Source organism: Salmo salar, chromosome 10, assembly GCF_965601325.2.
Source record: "Salmo salar chromosome 10, fSalSal1, whole genome shotgun sequence".
NCBI lineage: Eukaryota > Metazoa > Chordata > Actinopteri > Salmoniformes > Salmonidae > Salmo > Salmo salar.
In genome coordinates this window covers 6,086,628-6,105,752 of record NC_138300.1, presented here as the reverse complement: position 1 = coordinate 6,105,752, position 19,125 = coordinate 6,086,628, and the positions used below count along the sequence as shown (strand labels likewise).

At 40.7% G+C, this 19,125-nt stretch overlaps 1 protein-coding gene across 3 annotated transcripts in view; it reads right to left on the bottom strand.

The window, feature by feature from the left end:
• ssx2ipb (synovial sarcoma, X breakpoint 2 interacting protein b) overlaps positions 1-19,125 on the bottom strand; it is a 36,534-nt gene continuing 17,409 nt past the window's right edge. Inside the window, exons 3-14 of one of the 3 annotated variants that reach the window (XM_014215631.3) lie at positions 15,683-15,855; positions 15,322-15,525; positions 14,988-15,098; positions 14,730-14,865; positions 14,514-14,589; positions 12,002-12,182; positions 4,372-4,516; positions 3,726-3,856; positions 1,610-1,783; positions 1,364-1,481; positions 981-1,131; positions 1-696 (exon numbers count right to left, since the gene is read on the bottom strand). In XM_014215631.3, coding sequence (XP_014071106.1) covers positions 561-696; positions 981-1,131; positions 1,364-1,481; positions 1,610-1,783; positions 3,726-3,856; positions 4,372-4,516; positions 12,002-12,182; positions 14,514-14,589; positions 14,730-14,865; positions 14,988-15,098; positions 15,322-15,525; positions 15,683-15,855 — 1,736 coding nt within the window. In that variant the 3' untranslated portion in view covers positions 1-560. The remainder of the gene's footprint in view (positions 697-980; positions 1,132-1,363; positions 1,482-1,609; positions 1,784-3,725; positions 3,857-4,371; positions 4,517-12,001; positions 12,183-14,513; positions 14,590-14,729; positions 14,866-14,987; positions 15,099-15,321; positions 15,526-15,682; positions 15,856-19,125) is intronic. The other 2 variants (XM_014215632.3, XR_001330478.3) reach the window with 2 other exon arrangements.

Below are 19,125 nucleotides of genomic sequence, written 5' to 3'. Positions count from 1 at the left end.
TAGTTTAAATGTATTTATGAAATTGACAGAACTAATATATCTTATTGCCTTTGGTGTATCAGCAGCATTGAAATAAAAGTACATTCTAAGATGCTATCAAATATTTAAGGGGGAAACAATGTTAACCATGATAAATACATTACTGTCTTACAGAGTGCCTACAGATAAACATTCAACTTTATAAAACTACATGACCTTAACAAAAAGGTAATAAAACAAAGACATTTCACATGAAATATATACAAAATGACATCTACAAACACCAACATTACATTAAAAACCACACTAATTTGTCCCTGTCATTTACAATGAGCCACTCAGCAGCCAAAATATTATGGCTCTATCAAAACACAGACAGGGGCCTCGTCTGTCCGGGTCCTTTCTGTCTGGTTAAATTATAGATTTTTATTTTATAAAGTTCTACAAACAAGAACTAAATATATTTTGTGTTTGGCGTTTCCATTTAAGTGCGTCTGACTACCTTTGATACTACACTTGATATTGAATGGTTTAAGAGCATGGATTGTCTTGGGAAAAGACCAAGGTGTCTATCCCTGTGTTTAAATGGAGCCGTTTCTATCTCCCGTGAATGTGTATGCTCTGCGATTTGCTCCTCCATTCACGTGTCGGAGCTGGGCAGGAACGTCACCATTGCAAAGGATGCCGGAGTCTTGCTTTGGGTGGATTGTGCTTGGGCTGGAAAGAACATTTTACACAGCATTATGTCTTCATCCCCATTGAGAGCAAAGTCTTGAATTCTTGACATTATAGTTATTTAGCTAGCAGTTCCTCTAAACCAGAGCAACAAACAGTCAGTGCACACAGAGGACATCTATCTACATATGTATAAGACAGTTCCTTCAATTGACTTAAGCTCTGCTTTGTTAGTTTTCTTTTGCCATCTTTTGGTATTGCAATTGTGTTGAGTGCTGCACTGTAATGTGTACCTGTTACGAATATCTATATCATGTGTAGGTTACCTTTTTTCTGGGATAAGGCGGTGTGTGCGATACAGATCTGCCGTGGATGGCGTCTTCGCTGGAGAGGCTCTGGATGTGGAGAAAGCCGTGTGGGATAGTGATTTATTTAACTTTGCTGGAGTCGACACAGGCCTAAGCTCTGACTCAGCCCCTGGCAAAAGATATTAAATGAGTCATGATGTGTCAACAACCATACACAACACAGTTTTCATCAATTCCACCAATGTGCCCTACAGTAGACTTTCTCTTTTGGGAATTTCGGTGCAGGTTGCTTTATGAAGTGTTCAGAGACAAATGCGTTCTATTTTATTTGACTGATATGAAGGAAGAGCCATGTCCTCCAGCTTAGTGGTGATGGTATTCAGGAAGAGCTAATTACTTACATACTGATAAGGCACTTTGAGACTTTGACATCTGTGGTTTCATTTGGTCTCCAAATGGAGTCAAGTTTAAAAACTGATGTTTGAGCCATGTGGCGCGGTCCTCCTCAAATGCTTTTCTCTGCAGGACAAAGGTTTGACTATTAGCCTGAATAATTCACTTTGAAATAAAATAATTCATGAAATTGCAGTCATCAAATTTCCAAGTTATCTGCCCTCTTGTACACTCTCTGAATAGACTCTCTGTACCTCGTGGCTCAGTCTTATGGCTGCCTCTGTGAAGATCCTCCTTTCCGTCTCAAAGTTCTTCCTTTTTTCTTCGAAGGACTTCCAATCCTCCTTGAGGCGCTCCTTCTCCTCCTGCATGTAGCAGTCGTTGAGCAGCGAGGCTGTCTCATCGTCACATGGGGAGTTCAGCTGCTGCTGTGAGAACAGAACACACAGAGCAGTGGAGACTGAGGATTAGGAGGGAGAATTACTGACAACTGAGGTAGCAGTTCGTGACCTTGGGACTATAATGTTCTATCGGTGCAAAGCATAGTTCTGAGATGTGAAAACATTGATGCTTTAATATCCCAGATCTGTTTTGTAGTGGATTCTTCTTTCATAACCCATAAAGGTCCTAAAGTGCAGAGTATAAAAATCCTGAGACATTTGTAAATTCCAGACTCACATTAAGCATCTCCAATCCAAAATTAAATCTAGAATCAGCTTCCTATTTCGCAACACACCTCCTTCACTTACGCTGCTAAACATACCCTCGTAAAACTGACTACCCTTCCGATCCTTGACTTCGGCGATGCCATTTACAAAACAGCCTCCAACACTCTACTCAGCAAATTGGATGTAGTATATCACAGTGCCATCCGTTTGTCACCAAAGCCCCATTTACATCCCACCACTGCGATCTGTATGCTCTTGTTGGCTGGCCCTCGCTTCATATTTGTCGCCAAACCCACTGGCTCCAGGTCATCTATAAGTCTTTGCTAGGTAAAGCCCCGCCTTATCTCAGCTCACTGGTCACCATAGCAACACCCACCCGTAGCACACGCACCAGAAGGTATATTTCACTAGTCATCCCCAAAGCCAACTCCTGCTTTGGCCGCCTTTCCTTCCAGTTCTCTGCTGCCAATGACTGGAACGAATTGCAAAAATCTCTGAAGCTGGAGACTTATATCTCCCTCACTAACTTGAAGCATCAGCTGTCAGAGCAGCTTACCGATCATTGCACCTGTACACAGCCCATCTGTAAATAGCCCACCCAGCTACCTCATCCCCATATTGTTATTTATTTTTGCTCTTTTGCACCCCAGTATCTCTACTTAAACATCATCATCTGCACATCTATCACTCCAGTGTTAATGCTAATTGTAATTATTTCGCTACTATAGCCTATTTATTGCCTACCTCCCTAATCTTATTACATTTGCACACACTGTATATAGATTTTTTCTATTGTGTTATTGACTGTACGTTTGTTTATCCAATGTGTAACTCTGTGTTGTTTTTGTCGCACTGCTTTGCTTCATCTTGGCCAGGTCGCAGTTGTAAATGAGAACTTGTTCTCAACTGGCCTATCTGGTTAAACAATGGTGAAAAGAAAATTGAAAAAAAATAACATTTATAAGGGGATGTAATCGCAGAAGAACCTTACGCCTCAAATGTCAATTTGGGTTTAACCATAAGGTTCTATCTGACACTTCTGAATTACACATGTTCAGTTAAGAAAACTGTAACTCTTTAAATATGTAAATGATAGTCAGAACACATCAAATACATTAAACATTTATGATCAGATGAATTGCTGTCATCACTGAACAACATCATTTAGTTTAAGATTTCTGACAAGTGTTTTTTTTGCTTGCGTGCCATTATTACTGACTAGACAATACCATAATAGAAGGAGATAGCAAAGACGTGTTCTGATTGGTGCGTTTGTATTTGTTCAGGCTTGTGATTGGATTGCAGACAGAACCTCATAGCGCTAAGTTCAAATGGGTTTATGCAGATAGAACTTTCTAGTTTGTCAATTATTTCCACTTAAAATGCACAATTTCTAAAATCTAACTTCACAGACATGAACACATCTAAAAGATCAATTATATGTGAACTCATTTTTGACAAAAATTTAAAATAGAACCTTACAGTCCCAAGATCTCTAGTTGTTAATAAGTATTTTCCATTTACTTTAATGTCTATGCTGATAGATCAATCTATTGACGTAATAGGTAGACCGATTTACAGGTCTGCTAGAAAAAGGTAGATAAGACACAGTAGGTGTAATAGCCAGATTAATTCAAAACAAACAAGTCTGAATAAGTATTGAACTCAAGCAGCATCACAGAGAAGAGAGTTAGGTGTATACCTGCAGGAGCTGCTGCTGCGTGTGGATGAAGTCTTTATACTGCTGGATCTCCAGTTTCAGCCTGTCCATCTCCTCTTCATGGACCTCTTTGGGGATGGCGTTCATGTTGGCTCTCTCCCCCACCAAGGACGCTGGACAGGAATCATGTCACATTACCAGTGATTCTGAGATGGTTTATTGTTTATGATTACGGTAATAATAGGTTTAACTAATGGATTTTAAAAAATGAAGGTCTGGGGTTTGAAAAATATAGAAATAAAAAACAGCTTCTCCTCAAAGAACCAGTAGAGGTGTCTGTTGGTTCATGTTTCACAGACAGTGGCTACCACTTTAATTTGACTCTTTTCATTTGATTTGGCTGATAACAGAGTAAAGTGACCACCCATCAACTGACATACTTATAACAAGCGATTTGTATCACTGTTCAGTTGAGCTTTAAGTGGACCTTTAATCAACTCAAAGCCCGGTAGTCGTTCATGTTATTTATAACAAAACTATAATACCACAGACAATAAAACTGAGCATCCTGAGTGACCTCTTTCTCCGGTGGTAAGCAAACGAGGCTAACAAAACCTCACAAGTGGCTGCCGTTTAGAGATGATGCGAGTAGTATGTGACAAAGAATACCTTATGTGACAAAGAATACCTTGGCTGTCCAGTCTCTCCACATGGCTCTTTAGTCTCCTCCACTGCTGTCGAATGCTATTGGTGAGCTGTTCCCTTGCATGCTCACAGGACAGCTCCAGGCTCTCTCTACTTGAGTCACACACCTCATCCTCCTCTGAGCTGGCCTGTTGCAGAGAGATGTCGTGACAACAGGCATAGACCATTAATTGGTTAATTTATTTAATTAAGCAGTCACCTTCATATAGTGTGCTATTTTTGTGTGCAGATGGTTTTAAAACTATGCCGGAGTAATTTCAATTGCGAACTAAGCAATATTTTTTTATTCCCAGCATTACAAATAGAGGCAACATAGCACTTATTCATTTGACCTCAGTCAAAGGAAGACTGGTTCTGATGGATTAATAGATTGACATAAACCACAGACAGGGCATTCGGAAAGTATTCAGACCCCTTGACTTTTTCCACATGTTGTTATGTTACAGCATGATTGTAAAATGGAATAAATTGTTTTCCTCATCATTTACATAAGTATTCAGACCCTTTGCCATGATACTCAAAATTGAGCTCAGTTGCATCTAGGGTTGCAAAGGGTCAGAAACTTTCCGGTAAATTTCCTGAATTTTTCCGGAGATTTTCCGTGGGAAGTTAAGCCCCGGAATTTGGGGAACTTTGCTTAAATTCATCAAAAGGTTAGCTTATAACAGTGAACCTTTTTTTGTGGGATAAACAAGGCAATTCTAGGTCTTGTGGCATATTTTGGTTAAACTATCCCCAATTCAATGGAATTGCAACCCTCTCCATGCACAGTGCATTCTTCCATCACATGTGCAGTGTACTCTTCCATCACATGTACAGCTGATTACAATACTGGGTGGGGTGAATATATTTTATATGACATACATGATTTTTTGTTAACTGGCAAATAGAAGCCTACAGCAAAGTGTGTTTAAATCATTTCTAACTTGTTAACAATTTCTGCTAGTTAGTTTTTGCTAGCATGTGGGTTTTAGCTTGCTTGAGCCTACTAACTGAGGAGTGTTAATTCACCTGTTTCCCTACATGTTTCATTTTAAAACATTTATCTTTCAAAGGAGTTGTTTAATCTAATTGCTTAACTATTTATCTGTACATGGAATTGTATTATTATAATTTTTTTTAAACTAATTTTCTTCAAATGTTTACAGGAATATGCCACGGGCACTATCTGATGTGCGGAGACATTTCATTGCAGCTAATGTAGAAGGAAAAGCTGTATACATTTGCAAAAACTGTGCCAAATCATATGTGAAGAATGCAACAAAGATGCAGAATCATCAGGCCAAAGTGCATAAAGTTCCCTCAGCGCTCACAACAAGCAACCTAGAATAGAATTAGAGGGACTTTTGTCAGAGGTGAAAATTATGAATCAGACATCTTATCGATAGCAACAGCTCATGGTCCTCCTGGAACCAGAAGCTTTTTTGACTCTATGGAGGAACGTATTCAGAGAAATGCTGATGAATGTCTTGCTTGAGCTGTTCACCTCTGATGCTCACAGGCAATGTGTATTGGAAGAGATTTCTGAATGTTCTTCGCCCAGCACACACCACTCCAACCAGACATGCTTTATCTACTCGTGCTGGATGCAGAGTTCAACAGATTTCAAGTGAAGGTCAAGCAAATCATAGAGAAAGCAGACTGTATTGCAATCATATCTGATGGGTGGTAAACTGTTCGTGTGCAAGGAATAATTAACCTGTTGGGGCTAGGGGGCAGTATTTTCACGGCTGGATAAAAAAACGTACCCGATTTAATCTGGTTACTAATCCTACCCAGTAACTAGAATATGCATATACTTATTATATATGGATAGAAAACACCCTAAAGTTTCTAAAACTGTTTGAATGGTGTCTGTGAGTATAACAGAACTCTTTTGGCAGGCAAAACCCTGAGACATTTTCTGACAGGAAGTGGATACCTGATGTGTTGAATTACCTTTAACCTGTTGGGGCTAGGGGGCAGTATTTTCACGGCTGGATAAAAAAACGTACCCGATTTAATCTGGTTACTAATCCTACCCAGTAACTAGAATATGCATATACTTATTATATATGGATAGAAAACACCCTAAAGTTTCTAAAACTGTTTGAATGGTGTCTGTGAGTATAACAGAACTCATTTGGCAGGCAAAACCCTGAGACATTTTCTGACAGGAAGTTGATACCGGATGTGTTGAATTACCTTTAAGCCTATGCCATTGAAACACACAGGGGTTGATTAATGTTTTGGCACTTCCTATTGCTTCCACTAGATGTCACCAGCCTTTACAAAGTGTTTTGAGTCTTTTACTGTGAGATCTGACCGAACAAGAGCCATGGAACGGTGATGGCCGATTAGACTCTGGCGCGCGAGTTCATGTTGGGTACCCTCGTTCCAATACGTTATAAAAGAGAATGCATTCGTCCACCTTGAATATTATTCATGTTCTGGTTAAAAAAGGCACTAATGATTTATGCTATACAACGTTTGACATGTTTGAACGAACGTAAATATATTTTTTCCCCTCGTTCATGACGAGAAGTCCGGCTGGCTTAGATCATGTGCTAACAACACGGAGCTTTTTGGATATAAATGATGAGCTTTTTTGAACAAAACTACATTCGTTATGGACCTGGGATTCCTGGAAGTGACATCTGATGAAGAGAATCAAAGGTAATGGATTATTTACATAGTATTTTCGATTTTAGATCTCTCCAACATGGCCGTTTGTCTGTATAGCAAAGCATATTTTTCTGGGCGCAGTGCTCAGATTATTGCAAAGTGTGATTTCCCAGTAAGGTTATTTTTAAATCTGGCAAGTCGATTGCGTTCAAGAGATGTAAATCTATAATTCTTTAAATGACAATATAATATTTTACCAAAGTTTTCTAATTTTATTATTTAATTTGTGGTGCTGACTTGACTGCCGGTTATTGGAGGGAAACGATTTCCTCAACATCAATGCCATAGTAAAACGCTGTTTTTGGATATAAATATGAACTTGATAGAACTAAAAATGCATGCATTGTCTAACATAATGTCCTAGGAGTGTCATCTGATGGAGATTGTAAAAGGTTAGTGCATCATTTTAGCTGGTTTTATGGTTTTGGTGACCCTGTCTTTGAATTGACAAAACATTACACACAGCTATTGTCAATGTACTCTCCTAACATAATCTAACTTTATGCTTTCGCCGTAAAACCTTTTTGAAATCGGACAACGTGGTTAGATTAAGGAGATGTTTATCTTTCAAAGGGTGTAAGATAGTTGTATGTTTGAAAAATTTGAATTTTGACATTTATTTGGTTTCAAATTTGCCGCTCTTGAAATGCACCTGCTGTTGATAGGGTGCACCACGGGTGGCACGCTAGCGTCCCACATAGCCCCAAGAGGTTAACTACCTCTCCACCCCTCAACCAGTATTCTACAAGAGCACGGACACAAGGGACAACAGACACACCGGTCTCTACATTGCAGACCACAGAAGGTATTTGCACTGGTGACAGACAATGCGGCGAACATGAAGGCTGATTGGTCTAAAGTGGAGGAGTCCTACCCTCACATCACACCCATTGGCTGTGCTGCTCATGCACTGAATCTGCTCCTCAAGGACATCATGGCACTGAAAACAGTCGATACACTCGACAAGAGAGTCAAGGAAATGGTTAGGTATGTGATGGGTCATCAAGTCATAGCAGCAGTTTGACAGTCTCCTGTAGGGGAAGGAGTCTCTCCAAGAAATGGCCATATCACAGTCTGCCAATATGGACAGCCCCACAAAGAGGATCCTCCTGGATGATGTATTTTGGGAGAGAGTGGTAAGCAGCCTGAAACTCCTGAAACCTAGAGCAGTAGCCATTGCATGGATTGAGGGAGACAATGCCATCCTGTCTGATGTTCTGACTCTGCTTGCAGATGTAAGAGAAGAAATGTGTACTGTACTGCCCTGCCCACTTCACTGTTGCTCACTGTTGGGGCAGCAGGGTAGCCTAGTGGTTAACAAGGCCCACTGTTCCTAGGCCGTCATTGAAAATAAGAATTTGTTCTTATCTGACTTGCCTAGTTAAATAAAATAAAAAATGAAAAAGCAGAGGAAACTGCAGTTCTAAAATACATCAAAAAGCGTGAAGACTTCTGCCTGAAGCCCATACACGCTGCAGCGTACATGTTGGACCCCAAGTATGCTGGCAAGAGCATCCTATCTGATGCAGAGATCAATGGTGTCATCTATGGTGTCATCACTACCGTGTCTCGCCACCTTGGCCTGGATGAGGCCAAGGTTCTTGGCAGGCTGGCGAGGGCTTTGGGATGGTTATGCAATTTGGCAGTCATGCCAACATATCTCATCAGCCACCTGGTGGAAGGGACTTTGTGGATCTGAGGCTCTTTTCCCTGTTGCCTCAATCATCCTCCAAATCCCACCAACATCAGCCGCCTCAGAGCGCAACTGGTCCTTGTTTGGGAACGTACGCAACAGGCTGACCAATACAAGGGTTGAAAAATTGGTGGCCATCTGGGCAAATTTTAGCCTTTTTGAGCTTGACAACAAGCCATCCTCAACAAGGTTGGAAAGTGACAGTGAAGATGAGGCCTCAGAGTCTGATGTTCAAGAGGTGGACATTGAGGAGGTTCAGGGAGAAGACATGGAGGCCTGAGAGGAAGACCACCAAAGCTTTAGTTTCTAGACTATCATTTTACAGATGTATGTTGAAAACGTTTTTGGAAGATATGATGGATCATTGGGGATCATTCAATATTCCCTTTCTTTTGTTGTTCGGTGAAATCATCCCATGCGAAGAGTCAACTCATTTAATTAAAGTTCAATTCGTAACAATGTATTAAAATATTTTTCTATTGGAAGGATTTAATCATTTGCATTTATGTCTACTTATGATACGGTAAAAGGTTTATGTTTCTGTCTCCATATGATATGGTAAACATATCCAATGTAAAACAATCTACATTTAAATGGTATTAATATACATTTGCATATATTCCCATTAATTCCCATATATTCCTGTTAATTCCCACGGAAAGTTTCCACCCCTGAATATTCCCCAAAATGTGCAACCCTAGTTGCATCCTGTTTCCATTGGTCATCCTTGAAATGTTTCTACAATTTGATTGTAGTCCATCTGTGGCAAATTCAATTGATTGGACATGATTTGGAAAGGCACACACCTGTCTATATAAGGTCCCACAGTATGACAGTGCATGTCAGATAAAAAACCAAGCCATGAGGTCGAAGGAATTGTCCGTAGAGCTCCGAGACAGGAGTGTGTCGAGGCACAGATCTGGAGAAGGGTACCAAAGAATTTCTGCAGCATTGAAGGTCCCCAAGAACACAGTGGCCTCCATCATTCTTAAATGGATGAATTTTGGAACCACCAAGACTTCTTAGCACGGACCACCCATCCAACCCCGAGCAATCGGGGGAGAAGGGCATTGGTCAGGGAGGTGACCAAGAACCCGATGAGTTCCTCTGTGGAGATGGGAGAACCTTCCAACCATCTCTGCAGCACTCTACCAATCAGGCCTTTACGGTAGTGGCCAGACGGAAGCCACTCCTCTGTAAAAGGCACATGACAGCCTGCTTGGAGTTTGCCAAAAGGCACCTAAAGGACTCTCAGACCATGAGAAACAAGATTCTCTGGTCTGATGAAACCAAGATTGAACACTTGAACACTTGGCCTGAATGCCAAGCGTTAAGTCTGGAGGAAACCAGGCACCGCTCATCACCTGGCCAATACCATCCCTACGGGTGAAGCATGGTGGTGGCAGAATCATGCTGTGGGGGGTGTTTTTCAGAGGCAGGGACTGGGAGACTAGTCAGGATCGAGGGAAAGATGAACAGAGCACCTTGATGAAAACCTCCTCCAGAGCGCTCAAGACCTCCATCATTCTTAAATGGATGAATTTTGGAACCACCAAGACTTCTTAGCACGGACCACCCATCCATCCCCGAGCAATCGGGGGAGAAGGGCCTTGGTCAGGGAGGTGACCAAGAACCCGATGAGTTCCTCTGTGGAGATGGGAGAACCTTCCAACCATCTCTGCAGCACTCTACCAATCAGGCCTTTACGGTAGTGGCCAGACGGAAGCCACTCCTCTGTAAAAGGCACATGACAGCCTGCTTGGAGTTTGCCAAAAGGCACCTAAAGGACTCTCAGACCATGAGAAACAAGATTCTCTGGTCTGATGAAACCAAGATTGAACACTTGGCCTGAATGCCAAGCGTTAAGTCTGGAGGAAACCAGGCACCGCTCATCACCTGGCCAATACCATCCCTACGGGTGAAGCATGGTGGTGGCAGAATCATGCTGTGGGGGATGTTTTTCAGAGGCAGGGACTGGGAGACTAGTCAGGATCGAGGGAAAGATGAACAGAGCACCTTGATGAAAACCTCCTCCAGAGCGCTCAGGACCTCAGACTGGGGTGAAGGTTCACCTTCCAACAGGACAACGACCCTAAGCCCATAGCCAAGACAATGCAGGAGTGGCTTCAGAACAAGTCTCTGAATGTCCTTGAGTGGCCCAGCCAGAGTCTGGACTTGAACATCTCTGGAGAAACCTGAAAATAGCTGTGCAGCGATGCTCCCATCCAACCTGACGAAGCTTGAGAGCAGCTGCAGAGAAGAATGGGAGAAACTCCCCAAATATAGGTGTGAAAAGCTTATAGCGTCATACCCAAGAAGACTCAAGGCTGTAATTGCTGCAAAAGGTGCTTCAACAAAGTACTGAGTAAAGGGTCTGAATACTTATGTAATTGTGATATTTCAGTTTTGTATTTCTAATACATTTGCAAAAAGATTGAAAAAATGTATTTTTTTAAACTTTGTCATTATGGGATATTGTGTGTAGATTGATGAGGGGAAAACACATTTAATCAATTTTAGAATAAGGCTGTAATGTAACAAAATGTGGAAAAATTCAAGGGGTCTTAATACTTTCTGAATGCACTGTATACCCAACACAAATGCCTTGCTTTGGCAGAGCTTAACAAGCAACACAAATCAAACACAATCAAACACATCAAACCAATCAAATGCCTTGCTTGGGCGGCCATGAACACACAGCATGTGGGGGCAGGGTTTTTGGTTACAAATATTTTGGGGGTTGAAATGATGTGGAAACAACATTGATTCAACCCATTTTTGCCACGTGGGTATTGGGCAAAACATAACCCAAAACATAACAAAAACAAACTGTAAATGCATCCAACAAGTTTATTGAGTCATAAGCTTGATGTCGTCATTGCATGCAAGGAAAATGGGACCAAATACTACACTTTTGACTACTTTAATACCCTATAAGTGAATTTGCCCAAAATCTTATGACTTCACATAGGGGGACTAGATACCTAAAGTGCTGCGTTTCGAAATGGTAAATCAGATGTGTGAAAATACCCTCAAATAAATAGGTGACATTCTGTACTGCTGCCTCAAATGAAACATTTGATTTCAAATCCAAAATGCGGGAGTATAGAGCCAAATGAAAAATGTTAGATTAGAGACAATTTAAAAATGTTATCCTCACTGTCCACATACATATGGAGGGGACTGTAGATACCAAATACACCATCCGGTACAGCATATTGGGTACCCATGACAAAGACAATAATACGAGACAAACCTGTTCTAGACTGTCATCATGTTTCTCGCCACTTTGGCTAGGTTTCCTGGGGCTCAAAATGGTGACCATATCCCTTTTCATCTGCTGTAATACTTTCTTTAACTCTGCATTCTCCATCAATAGGTGCTTGTGGCGACTGTCGTAGTCGTTCAGTAGAGTCTTATACATCTCTCCCTCATGTCTGAAAAATAAAGAAATTCACCTGTATTTAGTCTTTTCTCAGTGCATGTGATGATGGGGGCTTCCGAATGGTGCAGGAGTCTAAGGCACTGCATCTCAGGGCTTGAGGCATCACAACCAGACACCCTGGTTCGAATCCAAGCAGTATCACAACCGGCCGTGATTGGGAGTCCCATAGGTTGGTGCACAATTGGCCCAGAGTCGTCTGGGTTTGGCCGTCATTGCAAATAAGAATTTGCTCTTAACTGACTTGCCTAGTTATATATATATATATATATACATACACATACATACAGTTGAAGTCGGAAGTTTACATACACTTAGGTTGGAGTCATTAAAACTAGTTTTTCAACCACCACAAATTTCAAGTTAACAAACAATAGTTTTGGCAAGTCGGTTAGGACATCTACTTTGTGCATGACACAAGTAATTTTTCCAACAATTGTTTACAAACAGATTATTTTACTTATAATACAATGTATCACAATTCCAGTGGGTCAGAAGTTTACATACACTAAGTTGACTGTGCCTTTAAACAGCTTGGACAATTCCAGAAAATTACGTCATGGCTTTAAAAGCTTCTGATAGGCTAATTTACATAATTTGGGTCAATTCGAGGTGTACTTGTGGATGTATTTCAAGGCCTACCTTCAAACTCAGTGCCTCTTTGCTTGACATCATGGGAAAATCAAAAGAAATCAGCCAAGACCTCAGCAAAAAGTCTGGTTCATCCTTGGGAGCAAGTTCCAAACACCTGAAGGTACCATGTTCATCTGTCCAAACAATAGTCTGCAAGTATAAACACCATGGGACCACACAGCCATCATACCGCTCAGGACATGAACGTACTTTTATGCAAAAAGTGCAAATCCATCCCAAAACAACAGCAAAGGACCTTGTGAAGATGCTGGAGGACACAGGTACAAAAGTATCTACATCCACAGTAAAACGAGTCCTATATCGAGATAACCTGAAAGGCCGCTCAACAAGGAAGAAGCCACTGCTCCAAAACCGTCATAAAAAAGCCAGACTAGGGTTTGCAACGGCACATGGGGACAAAGATCGTACTTTTTGGAGAAAAGTCTGGTCTCTGGTCTGATGAAACAAAAATGTAACTGTTTGGTCATAATGACCATTGTTATGTTTGGAGGAAAAAGGGGGGAGGCTTGCAAGCCGAAGAACACCATCCCAACCGTGAAGCACCATGTTGTGGAGTTGATTTGCTGCAGGAGGGACTGGTGCACTTCACAAAATAGATGGCATCATGAGGAAGGGACATTTTTGGATATATTGAAGCAATATCTCAAGACATCAGTACATAAGTGAATGTTACAATACTTTTGGTCCCCTAAAATTGGGGGACAATGTACAAAAAGTGCTAATTTGGTAGAAAATAACCTCAAATTAAAGCTGACAGTCTGCACTTTAACCTCATTGTCAAATCCAAAGTGCTGGAGTACAGAGCAAAAACAACAAACACTGTCCCGGTTCCAATACTTTTGGAGCTCACTGTAGATGGAAGTAATTGGTAATGTCATGAGTGCCAGTATGAGACAAAAAAAACAACATGTAAAGTGTTTGTCCCATGTTTCATGAGCTAAAATAAAAGATCACAGAAATGTTCCATATGTACAAAAATCTTATTTCTCTCATATTTTCTGCACAAATTTGTTTATATTCCCTGTTAGTGAGCATTTCTTCTTTGCTAAAATAATCCATCCACCTGACAGGTGTGGCATATCAAGAAGCCGATTAAACAGCATGATCATTACAGAGGTGCACCTTATGCTGGGGACAATAAAATGCCACTCTAAAATGTGCCATTTTGTCACACAACACAATGCCTCAAATGTCTCATGTTTTGAATGAGTGTGCAATTGGCATGCTGACTGCAGGAATGTCCCCAGAGTTGTTGCCAGATAATTTTATGTTCATTTCTCTGCCCTAAGCCGCCTCCAACATTGTTTTAGAGAACTAGGCAGTACGTACAACCTTGCTCACAACCGCAGACCACGTGTAACCACGCCAACCCAGGACCTCCACATCCGGCTTCTTCACCTGCAGGATCGTCTGAAACCAGTCACCCGGACAACTGATGAAACTGATGTGTATTTCTGTCTGTAATAAAGCCCTTTTGTTGGAAAAAACTTGTTTTGATTGGATGGGCCTGGCTCCCAAGTGGGTGGGCCTATACCCTCCCAGGCTCACCCGTGGCTGTGCCGTGCCCAGTCACGTAAAACTCCTAGATTAGGGTCTAATGAATTTATTTAAATTGACTGATTTGAAATTATTACATGTTGCGTTTATATTTTGGTTCAGTATACATAGTTACCTGGCCTCAGTCTTCCCAGTTTTCCAAAGGCTTCTCTTCCCATCTGATCTTCCCACGTAGTTCAATACTTCAAACGCTAGAATAGAGAAATTACACATAGGTCAACTTCCATCACAGTATCAACTGTGCGATACATAGCATTTGGTGAAAAGGAAAATATTAACGTATTAAATAAAAAATGGCGATCAGAGGATGAAGCATAACTTGAATGATTACTTTGTTTCTTATCCTTTTTGTCGATCAGAAGCTGATTCAGGCGCTCCTTTAGTTTGCCGAACTCCCTTTCTTTCCTCTTCATGTCATGATTGTACTGAGTGGCACGGCTTGCTATGATGCTCTGAAGTTTCTGTACCTGGCAAGAAAACAATACAAGTAGGCTATTACATGATTATCCTTTTAAGGAATAAATAGACTGGACTGGTACTAGATATTCTAATCTTATCTCAAGTTTCCATATAAATCAACCAAGCGTACCTCTTCTTTTTCATTTTTCAGGCAGTTATGTAAGCTCTTCACTTTCAGCTGTAGCTGACGTTCTCTCTCAAGAAGTCCAGTGTTTTCCCTCTTGGAGAGTTCAAGTTGATCCTATAAGGATTCATATAAAAACAAATATATAAAAAACAGTGGTTTTAATTACAAAGCTAGAATTCATAATAAAACTACATGACCACACTTTATAATGTGTTATATTTTTGCGTAAGGGTAAATCACGTTTGAACAGCAATTGATGTGCATAGACAGTGACTAAGAGAATAAATAAAGGATAATAAACTAAGAGGGTTAGCGAGTGAGTAAGTCAAGGCCAAACCTTCAGTCTAGTGTTGCTGAGCTGCAGATAGTCCATGTTGCTGTTGGACTTAACCTGCTCCACTTCAATGTCCTCCATTGTCTGCAGGCACCGGCGGTGCAGCTGGAGCAGGTTGTACACGTTGTTCAGCACGGCCACCAGATTCAGTTCAGGACCGTTGTTAGACTCTGTGCAAAGCAATGGAAAGCCCAGAGAGGATACCTCCTGCAGAGGCAAATCAGGGATGGGATCAGACATGCAGCTTAGCGGTTAGCTACTGGCATCTAACACATGAAAGCAAGCATGAACCCAGCAGGCAACACTGGTTGCAATGACATCATTGTGACATCTTTTATGAATTAAAACATTTGACATCTCTTACCCGATTGATGTATGAGATACATTCTGACACATTGTCCTCTTTACAGAAGGCACTTATTGTAGGCATGTTGTAGGGGTTTCTGGTCATTGGCAGAGAGAGCACTGATGATTGGCTGTACTGCCTCAGAGAAGACATTCTGTATCTTGAAGAGCTGCAGGAAGTGTCCTTGATTTCTGTGCAGGAATAATAGAACAAAAGGATTGCCATTACTAGTGTTAGGTCAAAATCAATTAATCACAAACTGCCTTTCAAAGTTGACAAAAAGAATAGAATTCTCATGTATGTGATTCAAAGAAGTGCAGCCGTCTTGCTTTAGTGTTGAAATGAAATGTCCAATGAAAATGACTGCAGGTCAAGCCATCCAACCACAAAACTGTTAGATACATTATGTTGGAGTGAATGGAGAATTTCACTATTTAGGACCCTAATCTGTATTTTTTATGTAAATGGAATGTTATAGAAGGGTGCAGAAATTTTGGGGGGAATTTCCCTTGGTTTTGAAAAACTTACCCCACCAGCAATTTACATCCTCAGCCTCATTCTGGAGTTCCAGGGCATCCAAAAACATGAACAAATGCTCTATTGCTCCAGTATAGTCTTTAGCTGTTGTGCACATGAAATTGTGTCATAATGAACATTATAATCAATTTTGTTGAACTTGAGCGATAATTTACAGCTCAAGCATATTGGCTACCATGCATGTACTTCCTCATTCCAATTCCTCTCGCTACTGCGAGTGTGTAAATAGGGGGCGCGCTACTGGCACAGATACAGTACTAGGTACCTAGCTAGCTACGTTGACAGTCACTCATGAGATCAGCCAGGCGATGAAAACGGGACTGAAGTAGTTTTTGTTAGGTTAATTGCTGAATATTGTTGAAAATGGTTTGCAGATGTGCAATTCCAACATGTGACAACACAATGAGAAAACACAGTCCGATAACTTCTCACGGACTTCCTTTGGACACAGATTTACTGAGGCTTTGGTTAGTTGTCCTGCAAAGATGCATAAACACTCCCATCTAAAGACTGGATCTACGGTTTTGTAGCGAGCATTTCTCTGATGACGACCTCTGAAAACCACAACCAACAAGAAATATCATTGTTAAAAGAAATATATATATTTGAAGAAAACAACTATACTGTTTGGTTCTAATTTTCACAGTAAATAACTCACGGACACTAGAGAAGCTTAACCAAGTTTAATTATCCCCAAAGGGTCGATACAGCTGTAATTCAGACACAGACACGGCTTCCCCTGTGGTGGTATTCATACCCCACTTTGGGTGGAGTCTCCTCCTTATCGCTAAACATTGCATCATTCTTGCTAAGCAAGAAATTACTTATAAATGAACAAACAATGATAACGAAAATTAATAAATAAATAAAAAATAAAACATGAATATAAATGAACGAACAATGATTAAAAAAAAATAAACATTCACCACCGTGAGGTTTACAAACTCAGAGACTTATGGCCCGTTCTATGATCACACCATACACAATCTTATTTCCATCTCTAATCACACAACAAAATGACATTTCAGCTGAATCTGCTGTCTTGTTCCATGTCAGTTGGAGCGGCCTTTTGTTTCTCTACTCTCTCCTTCTGGTTCCTAAGAGAGTGATAGCACAAGACTTGGAAAGCTACAAAAACACACACAAAACATAACAGTATTAATATTAACAACGTGATAAGCTATGCATTATTATATATGCATGAAAACCAAAGACAGAGACCATGACAATTCCCACTCTCTCTTCACCTGACTCTATGCCTCCAGGATACTTTTCTGCTGGATTTCACAAAAATGAAATCCCTAAAAAGCCTCCTCATGCTTTCACCCAGTCTTCCCTTTTTGGCCCCAGGTTCCGAGAGGTGTTCCCAAGTCATGTAATTTTCACTTTGTTCCCCATCTCCTCCATTGCAACAATCCTACATCCTCTTATTAAGGTAACTCAGGACTGTATATGCTTTCACATCAATGCCTTCAACATGTTGTTTAGAGTACAATTACCCCAACATCTATCCTCTTTCATATGATGCATAAACCAATAAAGCAGCTAACCCAACCCAAACTATGATGTTTAAAGTAGCTCCCAGACCCAACCCATCTTCATATCTTACAGTGGAATCTAGTCTCTCTCTCTCTCTTTCGCTCCGTTTCCTCTGTCATGGTGTCTTCAAGCTCACCCATTATGCAGCTGGACCTCACTTCACGTGAGAACAATGCACCCACCAAGGAGAGACATCTTTACCGCTGCAGATGCTGTAAGGACTACTGTATGTGGACCAAACCAATGCTGTACCAACACCCCCGCCTGGTGTATCTTGATGTTCACTCCATTTCCAGAATTCAGCCCGTGCCCTTGGTTATCTCTGCTTTCACCTGAGGATATACACACTGCAACACATGGGTCATTTCCTGACAACATAGACTCTCCTCTTATGGCACGATCACTAATTTGAGACATTTGAATAACAGCCTCCCCTGTACTCCCATCGGCCTCCCAGTTACCAAGCCATGTGGCATGTCCTCATAAACTGATATCCCAACAATGCTACTAAAGTAACCCCTGCTACTACTAACATGGCCCATGCCTATATACTCCTTCAATTTTACACTACTGCTACTCTCTATTCATCATATATGCATAGTCACTTTAACCATATCTACATGTACATACTACCTCAATCAGCCTGACTAACTGGTGTCTGTATGTAGCCTCACTACTGTATATAGCCTGTCTTTTTTACTGTTGTTTTATTTCTTTACTTACCTATTGTTCACCTAACACCTTTTTTGCACTATTGGTTAGAGCCTGTAAGTAAGCATTTCACTGTAAGGCCTACACCTTTTGTATTCGGTGTGTGACAAATAAACTTTGATTTGATTTGGAATTCATCTGTCAAGTGTTCGCCGGCTGTTAGAAATTGGGAAAAAGATTAATTAGTCGGGAAGAATATCCAAACTAACAAAACTCTGAGTCACAGGTTTCTTGAACGTTTACCATAGTGTCTGAAATGCCACCCCTATCTCTTCTACTTTCACCATGATCTGGGTATGTGTAATGTTCAATTAAATCCCCATATTGTGTACAGTTAGCTGTCCTCCCTCTCCTATGACGCTATCTCCTGTAACAATATATAGTCTCTCGGAATGATACTCCTCTATCATTCCATCTAACCCATAACACACTAGTTACTACTCCTAATGCATTTCTACAGTTAGAAAAATACTAAAACATTCTCAAATCAATTAGTCAATATACATCAGTCCCTCCTCTGGAACAATGATCACTCATGTTCCACGAAACCTAAAAACATATTGACTTGAAAGAGAAAAAAAGTACATGTTTAATAACTTAGCACCACCCATTGATGCGATTTAACATAAACATTTTGATTACATGGTAAAACAAAAGAGAACAAAACTTTCACG